Here is a 12,875-nt window from a genome sequence, read left to right as displayed (position 1 = left end):
AATTAAAAAATATCGGAATGTATATATGTGCAATATGTGTAGACAAATAAGGAAAGTCATTTTAGGTGTATTCGTCCACTACGTACTCTATTCCTTTGGGAAACAAATTGGTAATTTTTAAAAAGCTTGTATCTTCTGCACATGACTGCTAAGTTATAAGCTTCAAGATAATCATTATTTTGTATTTTAAAAATTTGGTATTTTCTAATTCCCGCTTCATTATAAGTGCATATATATGCATGGTGCGAAGAATCGTAAAAAACTCCTCTATATCCACTTTTATTTTTATCAGGAACGATTTTTACTTTTTTTCGAATATCATAATCATGCTTAACAACTAGATTAGTACTATTATTAATTATCAAATGGTCTTTACTGTTATCTTTTTCGGGATTTTTTTGTCTTGTATATTTTTTATTATATTGTTTGGATAGTATTATAGCTTTATTCCTAGCAGATTCAAAATTTTTTTTTTTTTTACAGCTAAAACTTCGGAAAACCTGAATACCTTGTTTGTAATAGTAAACCAAAAATCTTTTTAATACATTATCATAGACTATATTTTTTCTGCTATTTTGTATTAAACCAACACGTTGTCTTCTTTTTTTTTTTGGATAAAAAAATTCTAACCTTTTAGCAGAACATGTATTAATTACTCTTTCATCTTTTCTTTTTTTTTTTCTTTTTAATCCTCCACTTCGCCCACTAAAAAACATTTTATCCTTATAAAATATATTCCCATAATATGAGCCTACATTATTATTTATGTTATTGAAAACCCCACTAACAAAAAGTGAATTATACTTAGGGTAAATAAAATAATTATTACTTAAGGTATACTTATAACAACCTTTATGTTTGAATTGATCGTTATTTATTTGTTCCCTTTGTTTTATATTCCCTTCTTTTATCATATAATTTGATACCTTGGTTAGGACTATGTTTTTTTTATATCTGTTTAGATCATTTTGTAAAAATTGTTTGCTTAATATTTTATTTCCTTGAAAATTATGTGTATTAACCATACAATGAAAATATCTAAAAATCATTTTATTTTATGTTACTCTTTCCTTTTTTTTTGAATCTTTATTAATTTTTTACATACGTGATTTATGCAGCATTTTATGCAATAGTCATGACATTGTAAAAATGGGGTAAAAGGTATTTTCTCCAATTAAAAATATTTGCTAATAGATATATCCCAATTTTTGTCGTATATAAAATGTATTGGCATATAATACATAAATAAAAATATGCTCACACATGTAATATCATTCAGCATTATTCATAATAAAAATATTTTTATGCCATATAGTATTGACTTTACTAAGCGATTTACAGCATATATTTGTACGCTTGTAATTTTTTATTAGCAAATTTATTACACATAATAAATACATGCACATAATATCATTTTATTCTTCCCTTTTATTTATTATTTAAAAAACTGAAGAGTCATAATTTTTTTTAATTTATTCATTTATATATTATGAATAAAGAAATGGAGCATGCCAATGCTTAGTAAAGGGCATGGCCAAAAATATTTATAAGATTATTTTTTTTTACAAATTTATATATTTACTAATATATTGCAAATATTAATCGCCAAATAAAAGAAGTACAAACTATTGTATGGATATATCCGTATAAACAGTTGAAATAAATTATGATATTAGCCACTTTGATACATATAAATAAGAAATATTGATGATAAACTCAGATATATATATATATGTTGGAACCTTATAATATATACATGTTAGCAATATAAAATATGGTCACCCTGTATCAATGATATATATATATATATATATATATTCTAGATAAACTTATTTTGCAACTAATTTATAATTAATATGTACAGATATAGTAGCATATCCTAGTATTATATATATAGAAATATGAATACTTTATAGATAAAAATACGATGGAATATTAAGATTGTTCACTTGTTTACTTATTATTTTACTTGTTTGTTTTTCACCACATTTTAGCGCATTATAAATAGTAATTATAGTTGTGTGTATGGTGGTATTAGATATATATACATGTTTTAATTTAAGCAAACAGAAAGAACGACTATTCGTATTTGTACAATGAAATTTGAAATCATTTGTATAGATAAAACCATTTTTAAATGAGAATGAAAATAAAGTGATACTGTTTGTATGAACCCCCACGAAAAAATAACATAATATTTTAAATAGAAAAAAATGTATTAAATTTCATATGGATGTTAAAAAAGTTTAAAAAAAAAATAAGGGCAAATAAATAGTAAGTTATTTTGAATTATAAGAACAATATATTTTTTACTAATGTAACAAGAACCATATAGAGAAGGAATGCATAAATTTATAAAGAATAGAAGAAATGAATAGGATATAATGAGATGGGCATTAAATATATTTAAATTAATATTAATAATTTTTATAGAGATTCCAAAATATTATGAAAAATTTCCTTTTGTTTTATGCAATATAAGTTATATGAATAATAATAAGACAAATGGATATAATAAAATGAATAAAAACGTATTTACATTTTTGAATGTAATCAATAATAATTATTATAAAAATGTTTCAAAGTTATATATGACTAAAAAATTTAAATATAAGTATAAGAATTCACTAGAAAAACGAATAAGAAAAGGGAGAATAAGAAATGAAATAAATCAGAAATTAAAAAAAAAAAATAGTGCATACATGGTTATAACTGAAAAATTAAGTAAATTAGATCCAGATCAAGTATATTTTAAATATGACAAAAATATATTAAAAGAATATGAAAATATAAAAGATATATATAAAAATCGAAAATTAGGACGAAAGTTTAACCAGTTTGATTATTGGTATTCATCGAATAAAAAGGAAGCAAAGTATAATTATAGCAGACATGTTAATTTTACTATAACTGAAAACAATTTTAATTTTAAAAATGTATTTTCTTATTTTCACATTTTAGAAGTAGTCCATGAGCGATTCAAAAACAACGCTTTTTATATAAATGGTTTGCAATCTTTTATAAATAAATATTATGATCCGGTTACAGGAAAACGAATTAAATCGTATGATAAAATTAAAGAAAAGATAGAAATGATGAAGAGCAATGATAATGGAAATGAAAATGATAGCAAGCTTAAAAAAAGTGAAAACATAGTATCTTCTAAAGGTGATATGTCTATGAATACTATTAAGAAAGACAGTGAAACAAATAATGAAGAAAAACAAAGGAATGATGGAATTAAATCGAAAAAAGATATTTTTGAAATGATAAAAGAAAACTTAAATGATTTTCAATGTGAAAATACAGTTAATGAAGATTCTTCATTTAAACTATTTGGATCATCTACAAGTTGCCTTTTAAAAAAAAATGGGCCTATAGCATATGACATTAAAAATCCGTTTATGAAGTCAAAATTATCATCAAAAAGGAGGAGATATAAAGAAAGAAAACTTTTTGATATAATTAATTTTAAGTGTAAAAATAGACAAGAGCGTTTGATGCAAACCGCGGTAAGAAAACTTGCCAAAAGGAAACTCAAAAACGAAAATTATATACTGGACGGTATGACGCCTGCATAATGCACATCCTTGTAAACCAAGTTCATGCATATTTATTTGATCAAGTAAAATATATTATTTTTATCTTGTTTGTGTCCTGTAGCAAATTTGTCCAATAAACATTAGCATTATAAAAATTAATTTCAAAGCGCATCATATTATATATATATATATATATATTTATTTAGTAGTAATCTTTTTCTTTATGTTTAAAAGTATCTTTGTAGAAAAGATTAACAACACATATGTACACAAATTTGTGTATTTGACACTTGAAAATTGGGTGTATGTTTTTCCATATATCTTATTTTCTTCTTTTTTTATATTAATTTTTTTTTTTATGAATTTATTTTTTTCTAGTTATATTAAACTTATAATTGTTTATCCTTATTTGTAAACAACTCTATGTATTTATACTAGACACCATATATGTATAAGAGGATAATCCCCTCAAATTAACATGAGAATATGTTAAAATATTAAAAATGGAAAAATTTTGATACTGAAATAATTTAAGTTTTTTTATATTATTATTATTATTATTATTATTGTATTGCGCATAGATGCACTTTAAAATGTAAGTCAAAGCAAATGGTTAAAAATGTTAAGATATAAAGAAAAACGAGTAAATAATAAACTGAATAATGATATATAAACTTGTAGATATGTGTATCGATTTCTACAATTAACATTTTGAATTGTTAAAAAAATAAAGATAATACCTTATAGATTTATGCACAAGCAATTAAAAATTAAAAATAAATGCATATATATATATATATATATATATATATATATGTATGAACTAAAACATTGAAAAAGTAAAATGGTTCAAGCACTTGCTAGCGTTGCTGTGTTATTAAAATTGGGTATGGTTATATAGAGAAAAGTAAAAATAAAGTTATTACATTGGTTATGCATATAGGCATTGACGTCACGTAATTTTGATTTATTCAATTTTTTGGAGTAGGGTTTTGATTCGTTTTTACATAATCAGTTTTCCTTCAATTCAGTGAAGAAATTTTCTAAGGTGTTTTTTTTTTTAATTTGTGTATTTTTTTTTTCTTGTGTGAAAAGATTATCAACACTTATATTTTTGGTGACTCCGGTAAAGAATTTATCTAAGAAACGGTTATCTTTTTTATCCTTATTTTCTATATTATTATTATTATTATTATTTTTAATACTATGGGTACTATATATTTGAGTAGTTGGCTTTATAGCAGTATTATATTTTGTTTCATTTTCTGAAATATTGTGATTATTGTAATGTTTTTCGTATATTTCCTTTCGTTTTTGATCTTCATCTTTATAATCATCTTCATAGTTTAAATTTTCTTCATATTTTTTATAATTTTCATCATCAATTTGTCTTTTTAAATATTCGTTTGTAATTTCACTATGTAATGTGCTGTACTCATCATCTACTAAACTTATAGAAAGCATCATGTTTTTAATATTTTTAAATAACCTTGATGTTTTGACAGCTAGTTTTTGATTCTTTGTATGATTTTTAAGCAAAGCAAACATACGCATAACCCATTTGTCATATAATTTATTAAAGGATTTTAGTGTATCATTAGCAGTTTTATTTTTTCCATCATTCATATAATCATAATATATATTAGCAAATAATTGTTTACAATAAATATCAATTCGAGATCTAAGTTCATCATATTGCTCCCAAGGTAGGTTAGCAGATTCATTATTTTTCGAATCATCATCTAGTGATAAATTTGGATTTGTTTGTAATAATTTTACAAATTTATCATATTTTATCAAGTTACATTCATTCATAACAATGTATTTTTTTTCTACATTATACCCTAAGCAACTTTCTATTATATTTGATCTAGGTTCTGTTTCATTTCTATTTAATTTAATAACTGATATTTGTTCATAGTTATCAAAATATAAAGGATAATAACTGCATTTATTGACTGCTTCGGCTTCGTTTTCAATCTGATCGTCATTGTTAGAATTTTCGTTTTTCTTTAATTCATTATTTTCTTGATTTTGCTCAAGTGAAGTATTGTTTTTTACTGGTTCAGGTGAATTTAAATTATTCATATCAAATACGGGAACCCAATCATAGACAATATTATTATTTTTTTTAAATAATGGGTATAGTCCATAAATATAATTTGATGTATCTTTTATATATGGTACACCAAAGTTTGACATATTTATCCAATTTAAATATTGGCAAGATGGTAGGGATAAAATATCTTCATACAAGATTGTTATATGATATGTATTATATTTATTTGATTTAATATTTGTAAAATTTTCATGTATCTTATAAAGTGTACAATTATATGTGTTATTTATATTATAGCTAGTAACGTTTTCAAAAATATATGGACAAGTAATTATAAAAAGTAAATGTTCATATGCACTGATAGCTACAGGTATACCTTTTAATAAAATTGTATTAATAATATAACCGTATACTGAATATATTCTAAGAAAATTGCTTGATGTAACTATTGCAACAAAATTATTTCCATTTGCTACACCTTTTATTAGCTCGTCATTTGGCAAATACTTATTCCATATAACATTATCCTTTAAATTATGAAATGTTAATATACTATTTGTTTTTAATTGAGATTTTTCATAAGGATTTGAAGCTAAAGCAAATCCATATGCACTTAAAGAGGCCGATGTAACATTATACATATCTGTAATTTTTTTTTTTCCTACTTCTTCACCTCTAAATAAAAAAATATATATATAAGTTTTATTGCCCTCTTTTTTTTTTGTTATATGTCCAATATCGTTCCAAAACATACACCATTGGTCATTTATATTTTCAGGTTCTTCACATAATCCAGGAGATAAAACGATAAAATCATATAAGTTAATTTTTGTTAGACTCATCACTTGCTTTTGCAATAAATCTACTTGGGTTTTTAATTCTCGCAATTGATCAAATTTATACTTAACATAACTATTAAAAGCTGTTGGATTTTCTTGTTCTTCTTCATTATTGAATAAGTAATTCACATCTTCCATATGAGTGTCATCGTGCTTATTATTTAGTATAACATCTTTGTTTTTATTTATAAAATCTTGTAAATTATATTTCTTCGAATTGTATATAGCTTCTTCATTTGTGTTGCTAATATTGCTATGATTGTCTAGATGTTTATTGCGTGTACTAGATTTATCTGAGTTATCACTATTATAAGCGTTTTCTTCATTTTTTTGGGCATTGTTTTTGATTTTAATTTTATTATTATGAATATTTTTATTTTCATAATATTCGACTGGGTCATCTTCTCTTTTGTTTTTTTCAAAAGTGCTTTCTCTCTTATTTTTTGCAATTTTTTTGTGTAAATGATCGTTAGAAGAAGAATCTTGGCTTTTATCATCATCCAAAATATGTTTTTTTTTTCTCTTTTTTTTATTACTATTATTATTATTATACTCATCTTCAATATTACTATAATTATTTGATTTTCTACGTAAATCCACTGAGTGAGAATTGCTATAGCCTTTTTTATTATCACCAAAGAGATTTTCATCATTGTTGTTGGATTGGTGTTTTCCTTCCTGATTTTTGTTATAACCATTTGATTGATATTGTGTGTCTTGACCCAAATTTGAGGATTTCTCGATGTCATTTTGAAAAATATCACTTTCTTTATCTGAATCGTTAGATTCTATTTTTTTTAAAATATCACTATCCATTATTTTTAAATTTGCTAAATGTTTTTTTTGTGCTAGTAGCGATGCATGTAAATAATTATTATAATAAAACATGTCAAAATGAGATATCAAATAATCACTTTTAAATTTATATAAACAGTGTTCCAATTCAAATTCCCAAATACAAAGAAGATAATCGCTACAACTTAAGGAAGCTAACAAAGTAATATTATCTAAGATTGTAATAAATTTGGTTGTATTAATAAATGATTGATGTATTTCTGGTCCTGAAAAATCATAAACATTATAATTATATATTGTTAAATATCTAACTTTTTTGTCTCCACACAAGGCTATGCAATGATTTTTTGGATGCCAATCACAATTTAGTGGATTTTTATAATTTTTTGATAGATTAAAAATGTCTTTAATTTCAACATAATTTTTATGATCAGCGGTGCTTTGTGCACTTGTAGTATTTTGGTTTGTTGTATTTTCATTACTTCCATTTTCTAGAGGTGCGTTATTGTTAAGCTCGTTTTGTTCGTTCAAGGAATGTACATGTTTAAAAAGATCGTAAATATATATATCTGCATGATTAAAAATTGCAAGATTTTGATAATTATGACTTAAGCAAAAATTGTACACATATTGCTGAATAGGAATTTTAATGGTGTTTTTCATTTTTTCATTATATAATATTAAATTATAGTCTTTATATAGCATTAAAGCATTAATATTATTATTTGAAAGGAATAATTCAATTTTGATTATATCACATATTTTTCGATATATTAATTTTTCATATATAAATAATTTGTTTGATTCATCTTCTGAGCAAAGCCATACATTTCCTTGCTCAAATGCAATGCAAGCATAGCAAGTTTTCGTTTTTTTACCAGATTCATATTTTTGTTCTGTATTTGAATTGGATTCTATATTTTGGTCATCATTAGTTTCATCATTTGTACCAATGCCTTTATTATTTCTTTTTACTATTACACTATTTGAAACATAAACAATTTGCTCATTTTTATCAATGTCCTTTATGCTGTATATTTCTGTATTTTGTGCTCTTACTACATCTTTTATTTCCACATATTTGTAAAATTTAATTTTGTTGCCACTAATTAATAGTAATTTATTGTTGTAACTACTTAAAAAGTTTGTAGTGTTAATATCAGCGAAAAACAAATCTTCCATTTTGATACCTATTTTTTATTTTTTAAAAAAATGAAATATTATTCCTTTATCAAAGACGAAAGCACAAATTTTTATGCGCACGTGATGATATGTATACGTGTATGTATGTGTGCGTTTTTATATATTATTTTTTTGGATATGGAGAAATTGATAACTATGTAAAAAGCATACGCAATACGGCATGACCAATTGTGGACGGGCGCGTAAAACTGCGTAATTATAAAAAAACTTATAGTTACATATGCATGTTTACTCAGATTAATTTAAATATTCTTATAAGTTTTTTTTTAAGTTATATTGCTCTAAATTGTAAATATTAAATATGCATTTTTAAAAAATTCATTTGCTGATTTCTGATTATCGAATTGATTGATCTTTCAAGCGTTTTTGTATCATATATGTATGTGTAACATTTTTTTCGCCATTTCCAAAAAAATAAAATATTTTAAATAAAATTAAATAATAAAATAGCTTTTATTATTTTTAATATAATTTTTTCGTGTTTGCTTTTTAATAAATTTGTAAAGGGGAAAAAAGAAAAAATGTAATAGTGCTTAATTATGTAAATATATACACCAATACAATGATAAAAAAAAAAAAAAAGAATACATGTAAAATAAATAACTCAAATACAATAAACATAATAAACTGTCAAGGTTATTCAAGTGTCATCATAAAAAATATACTTAAAAAATAATACAGATGTAATAATAATAGCGATATACATCTTTTTGCAATAGAATTACATGATTTAAAATAAAAACAAAAATATGTATATTAAGTTCCATATGCTATATACTCTTAAGTATGAAAAGTAATATGTATATGATATACAATAAAAAAAAATAATTATTTTCTACACACATTTATGTATTATGTTAAAATACGTAAATTAAGAATGTAAAAACGAACTGTGTAAAAAAGTGGTAGTTGCATTGAAGAAAAATGCAATCATGATTATATATACAGAGATATTTAAAAAATTGTAAGTTACTAATTATAAAATTTTATTTAAATGATACAAAAAGAAATTTTTGGGATATACAAATAAAAAACTTTAGCGATCTCCATAATATGCATTTTTTTCCTTATATTTCTGAACTTTATTCTGAAAAAAACAAAAAAAAAAATATGTAAAGCTAGCGTAAAAATTTTGTATTTTGATAAACCGAAAATATGATGAATCTTTCAATTTTTACACATTTTATTAAATAAAAGAATATAAATACAGTATAAAATATTTAATTTTCTTCGAGTTTTATTTTTTTTCATTAATGTTATTACTACAAATGTCTCCCGTAAAGTGGACACTTGATTTAATATGGTATGAACATTATCTGAAAGTAGTTTTACACCAGCATATCCTTTCGGTCTTATAGTTATTTCAATTTCATTTTGCAAAGGATGAGGTTGTCTATATGCAGCGAATGTGACTTTAGGGTCTTGACAAAGAGATCTATGAATAAATATAAAGTGTGTGAAAAAGGAGATTAAAAAAATAACAGCAATAATAATCTTATTTTTTAAGCATTATATAAAGCACATCAATGTTTATATATGTTATCATCATTATTATTTCTTACTGTTTTATTAAATTTCCTAGTGTATGATCTTCTAATTTAATTGTAAATATGTTACAGTCTCCTTTATCTGATATTTGGCATTTAACTCTATTAAAATAAAAAAAAGAAGTGTGTTAATTATATTATATTTTTAATTTGGTTATTATGTACTATTTATTTGTTCATAATATTAAAAAGGAAAACTTAAAATTTTTCTAAATAAAAAATATGGCAATGAAATTCAAATATTTGTATGCATATATAGCTGCATTTATTTGTATATTTGTAAGAGCGTCCATTTTTAAATATTAAAAATAACCAAACTCTCACAAGCTTTGTTCAATATGTGCATGTATGTGATAAATTATATTATTATTTCGAATGTTTAAGGTTTTCTTTATAAAATTGTCTTGCATATATTTGTTAACTTTGTTTCTCCCATCCTTTATCGTATCACTTCATATATTGATGCATGTAAAATATGTATCACATATATATGTATATTGTTACTTTTCTTCTCCGTGAGGTAGAACAAGCAGATCAACGTTTTCTGGTTTATTGGATAATGTTGGCACGGACATTGTTAAATTTTATTTGTTTTTGAAAATTTTTAATTATGGTGTTTTAGCATTCGAAGAGATATTGCATTATTTTTAATTAGTACTTTTTTTTCGTGTTTATATTGCGAAAAAAATTCTTAGTTTTTCTTATATGATAATATAATTATGGTGTTGACAATAGTATAATATAGAAGTTTAATGTAAAACATGAAGAAAAACATGAAAAAAAACATTAAAAAAATATATTAGCATCACAAAGATGATATTAATAATTTATTTGTGGTTACTTTTGAAAAAATCCAATAAAAATAAAAATAATAACATTGGAACTATAATTTTTTCAGTTTTTATAATATAGCTTCATGCAAAATTAAATTTATTTTATTACTAAAATAAAATATGATATACTAGCAGGATATTAAAGGAAAATATTATTCATTATATTTTTTCTTTATACAATAACAAAAACCTACAGAGTAATTAAGTAATCAAATAAGTTTAAAAAAATATTTCTTTACATTATATATGGTATTTTATTTGGGGGATTTTGAAATTTCAAGAAAATTATGAGCAATATCATAACTTGATTTTAGCTTGTTTTTTTAGAGTTTTTTTTTGTTATACATGGATAAATATGCATATAATTCATATATTTATGCCATCATTATTATCAAATGTGCATAGGACTGTTATTTTAAAATTGAGATATCAATTCTATTGTATTTATTCTTTTAATATATTTATCGCCTTTTTCTAGGTGGTACACATGGGATATTTAAAAGAATATAAAATAATAAAGGGAACAATTAATTCCTATGTTTCATCAAAATAAAAAAGTAGTAGATGAATCCTTAACTTTAAATATGATACATTAGAAAAGGTAACCAACTGGGTATATATAATTATTGCTTATAAAATAACTATTATTCTGTTATAAAATGTAATATATATATGATAGAACGTAAAAATATGCTATTCATGTATATAATAATGTTTTTTTATTATATAGTATGATTATATTAATTATATGCTTTGGGAAGTTTTAAAGTAATATAAAAACCTCTTTAATGAAAAAAAGGATTAAAACAAAGCATTTATACTTAAGACAATGTTTGGGTATTTTGCATAAAGGATAAAATGGGGTTTAATTATTTAAAAAAAGTAATATACCAATTTGTAAAATAACAATTTTATAAAATTTATTCTTCATGTATTTGGTATGAATGAATAATTAATTGCGAGCATATGAAATACATATATAGGGATATGTGATAGTTTCCACACTTTTACAAAATGATACTGTCATATGAAAAAATTAACTCATTTATGTTTATATATTGGAAATAAATGCTTAATAAGGTTTTATACTAATTTTTTTAATTGTGGATATAGGAATATGCAGTATTTTATTCCAAATAATATGCGTATGCATGGGTGTATTGTTTTTTGCTTTATTCTTATATGAACATTTTTTTGAACATGCATACACATATATATATTATAAGCAATATTCCATTGGAAAGACAAAAAATAGTATTTTCTAATGTATTTGTATACATAAAATTCATATTAAAACATCATATTTTATTTGATAAAGAATCTACAAAATGCTTATATATTTTTAATCATGATTTTATGTGTAATTCAACAAAATTTCTTTTTTTTATGTTTTCATTTGAAATTTTTCATATTTAAATAAATAATATAAAAACTATATATGTATTAGCTCCTTTTATAAGATAAACTTAGCAATAATTATTATTTTTATACATATACAATAAGAATGGGATTATTTTTTTATTTTATTGTGGTTTTATATAAAATGAATTCGGTTATACAATTTGTTAATTTTTTTTTGGTGTTTGTTGCATAATCCAAAACTGTGTAGATCTAGAGAATGTTTTAAATTTACCACACATATGGTATGTGCACATATATGTATTATGGATTGGTTAAAGTCGGTGTGCAACTATATTATTTATTTTCATTTTACTTTTTGGTTATTTTTCGTCTTCTTAAATATTGTATATTCCAATTTATATATACCCTTTTTTTATCCTAAGGATATATATGGATTTATATTTATGGAAATTCACATATGTGATGACGTTTCTATATTATTTAAATTATAATTTATGTGTTAATGTATAATATATGAAGAAGCAAAGTTTGTTTGTATTTTAATTCATATAAGAAAAATAAAATGTGACAGTAAATACAAATCCTCATATGAAAAGGGAAAACGTGCATGTAAAATAACACAATAAAGTGCTGTATATCTTGTTATTTTTTCCACGAATAAACAAGTATATACATATATATATATGTGTTTAACC

At 22.8% G+C, this 12,875-nt stretch overlaps 4 protein-coding genes across 4 annotated transcripts; 1 reads left to right on the top strand and 3 right to left on the bottom strand.

The window, feature by feature from the left end:
• Nucleotides 1–56: 56 nt before the first annotated feature.
• PY17X_1405400 (AP2 domain transcription factor, putative) lies at nt 57–1,049 on the bottom strand (the record flags this gene model as incomplete). Its single annotated transcript, XM_724963.2, has 1 exon — nt 57–1,049. One exon carries the CDS (start codon nt 1,047–1,049, stop codon nt 57–59), a length of 993 nt encoding a protein of 330 aa, XP_730056.2.
• Nucleotides 1,050–2,384: 1,335 nt separating this feature from the next.
• Nucleotides 2,385–3,581, top strand: PY17X_1405300 (protein AMR3, putative; the record flags this gene model as incomplete). The annotated part of the gene is made up of 1 exon (XM_724962.2): nt 2,385–3,581. The coding sequence occupies one exon, from the start codon at nt 2,385–2,387 to the stop codon at nt 3,579–3,581; it is 1,197 nt and encodes a 398-aa protein (XP_730055.2).
• Nucleotides 3,582–4,553: 972 nt separating this feature from the next.
• PY17X_1405200 (MCL1 domain-containing protein, putative) lies at nt 4,554–8,417 on the bottom strand (the record flags this gene model as incomplete). The annotated part of the gene is made up of 1 exon (XM_724961.1): nt 4,554–8,417. The coding sequence occupies one exon, from the start codon at nt 8,415–8,417 to the stop codon at nt 4,554–4,556; it is 3,864 nt and encodes a 1,287-aa protein (XP_730054.1).
• Nucleotides 8,418–9,474: 1,057 nt separating this feature from the next.
• PY17X_1405100 (DNA-directed RNA polymerase II subunit RPB11, putative) lies at nt 9,475–10,560 on the bottom strand (the record flags this gene model as incomplete). Its single annotated transcript, XM_022957412.1, has 4 exons — nt 9,475–9,525; nt 9,702–9,873; nt 10,001–10,087; nt 10,490–10,560. 4 exons carry the CDS (start codon nt 10,558–10,560, stop codon nt 9,475–9,477), a joined length of 381 nt encoding a protein of 126 aa, XP_022812810.1.
• Nucleotides 10,561–12,875: the final 2,315 nt, after the last annotated feature.

The sequence above is a fragment of the Plasmodium yoelii genome (assembly GCF_900002385.2).
Source record: "Plasmodium yoelii strain 17X genome assembly, chromosome: 14".
Classification (NCBI taxonomy): Eukaryota; Apicomplexa; class Aconoidasida; order Haemosporida; family Plasmodiidae; genus Plasmodium; species Plasmodium yoelii.
The sequence above is the reverse complement of the archived record's forward strand: the minus strand, read 5'-3'. Positions and strand labels throughout refer to the sequence as shown.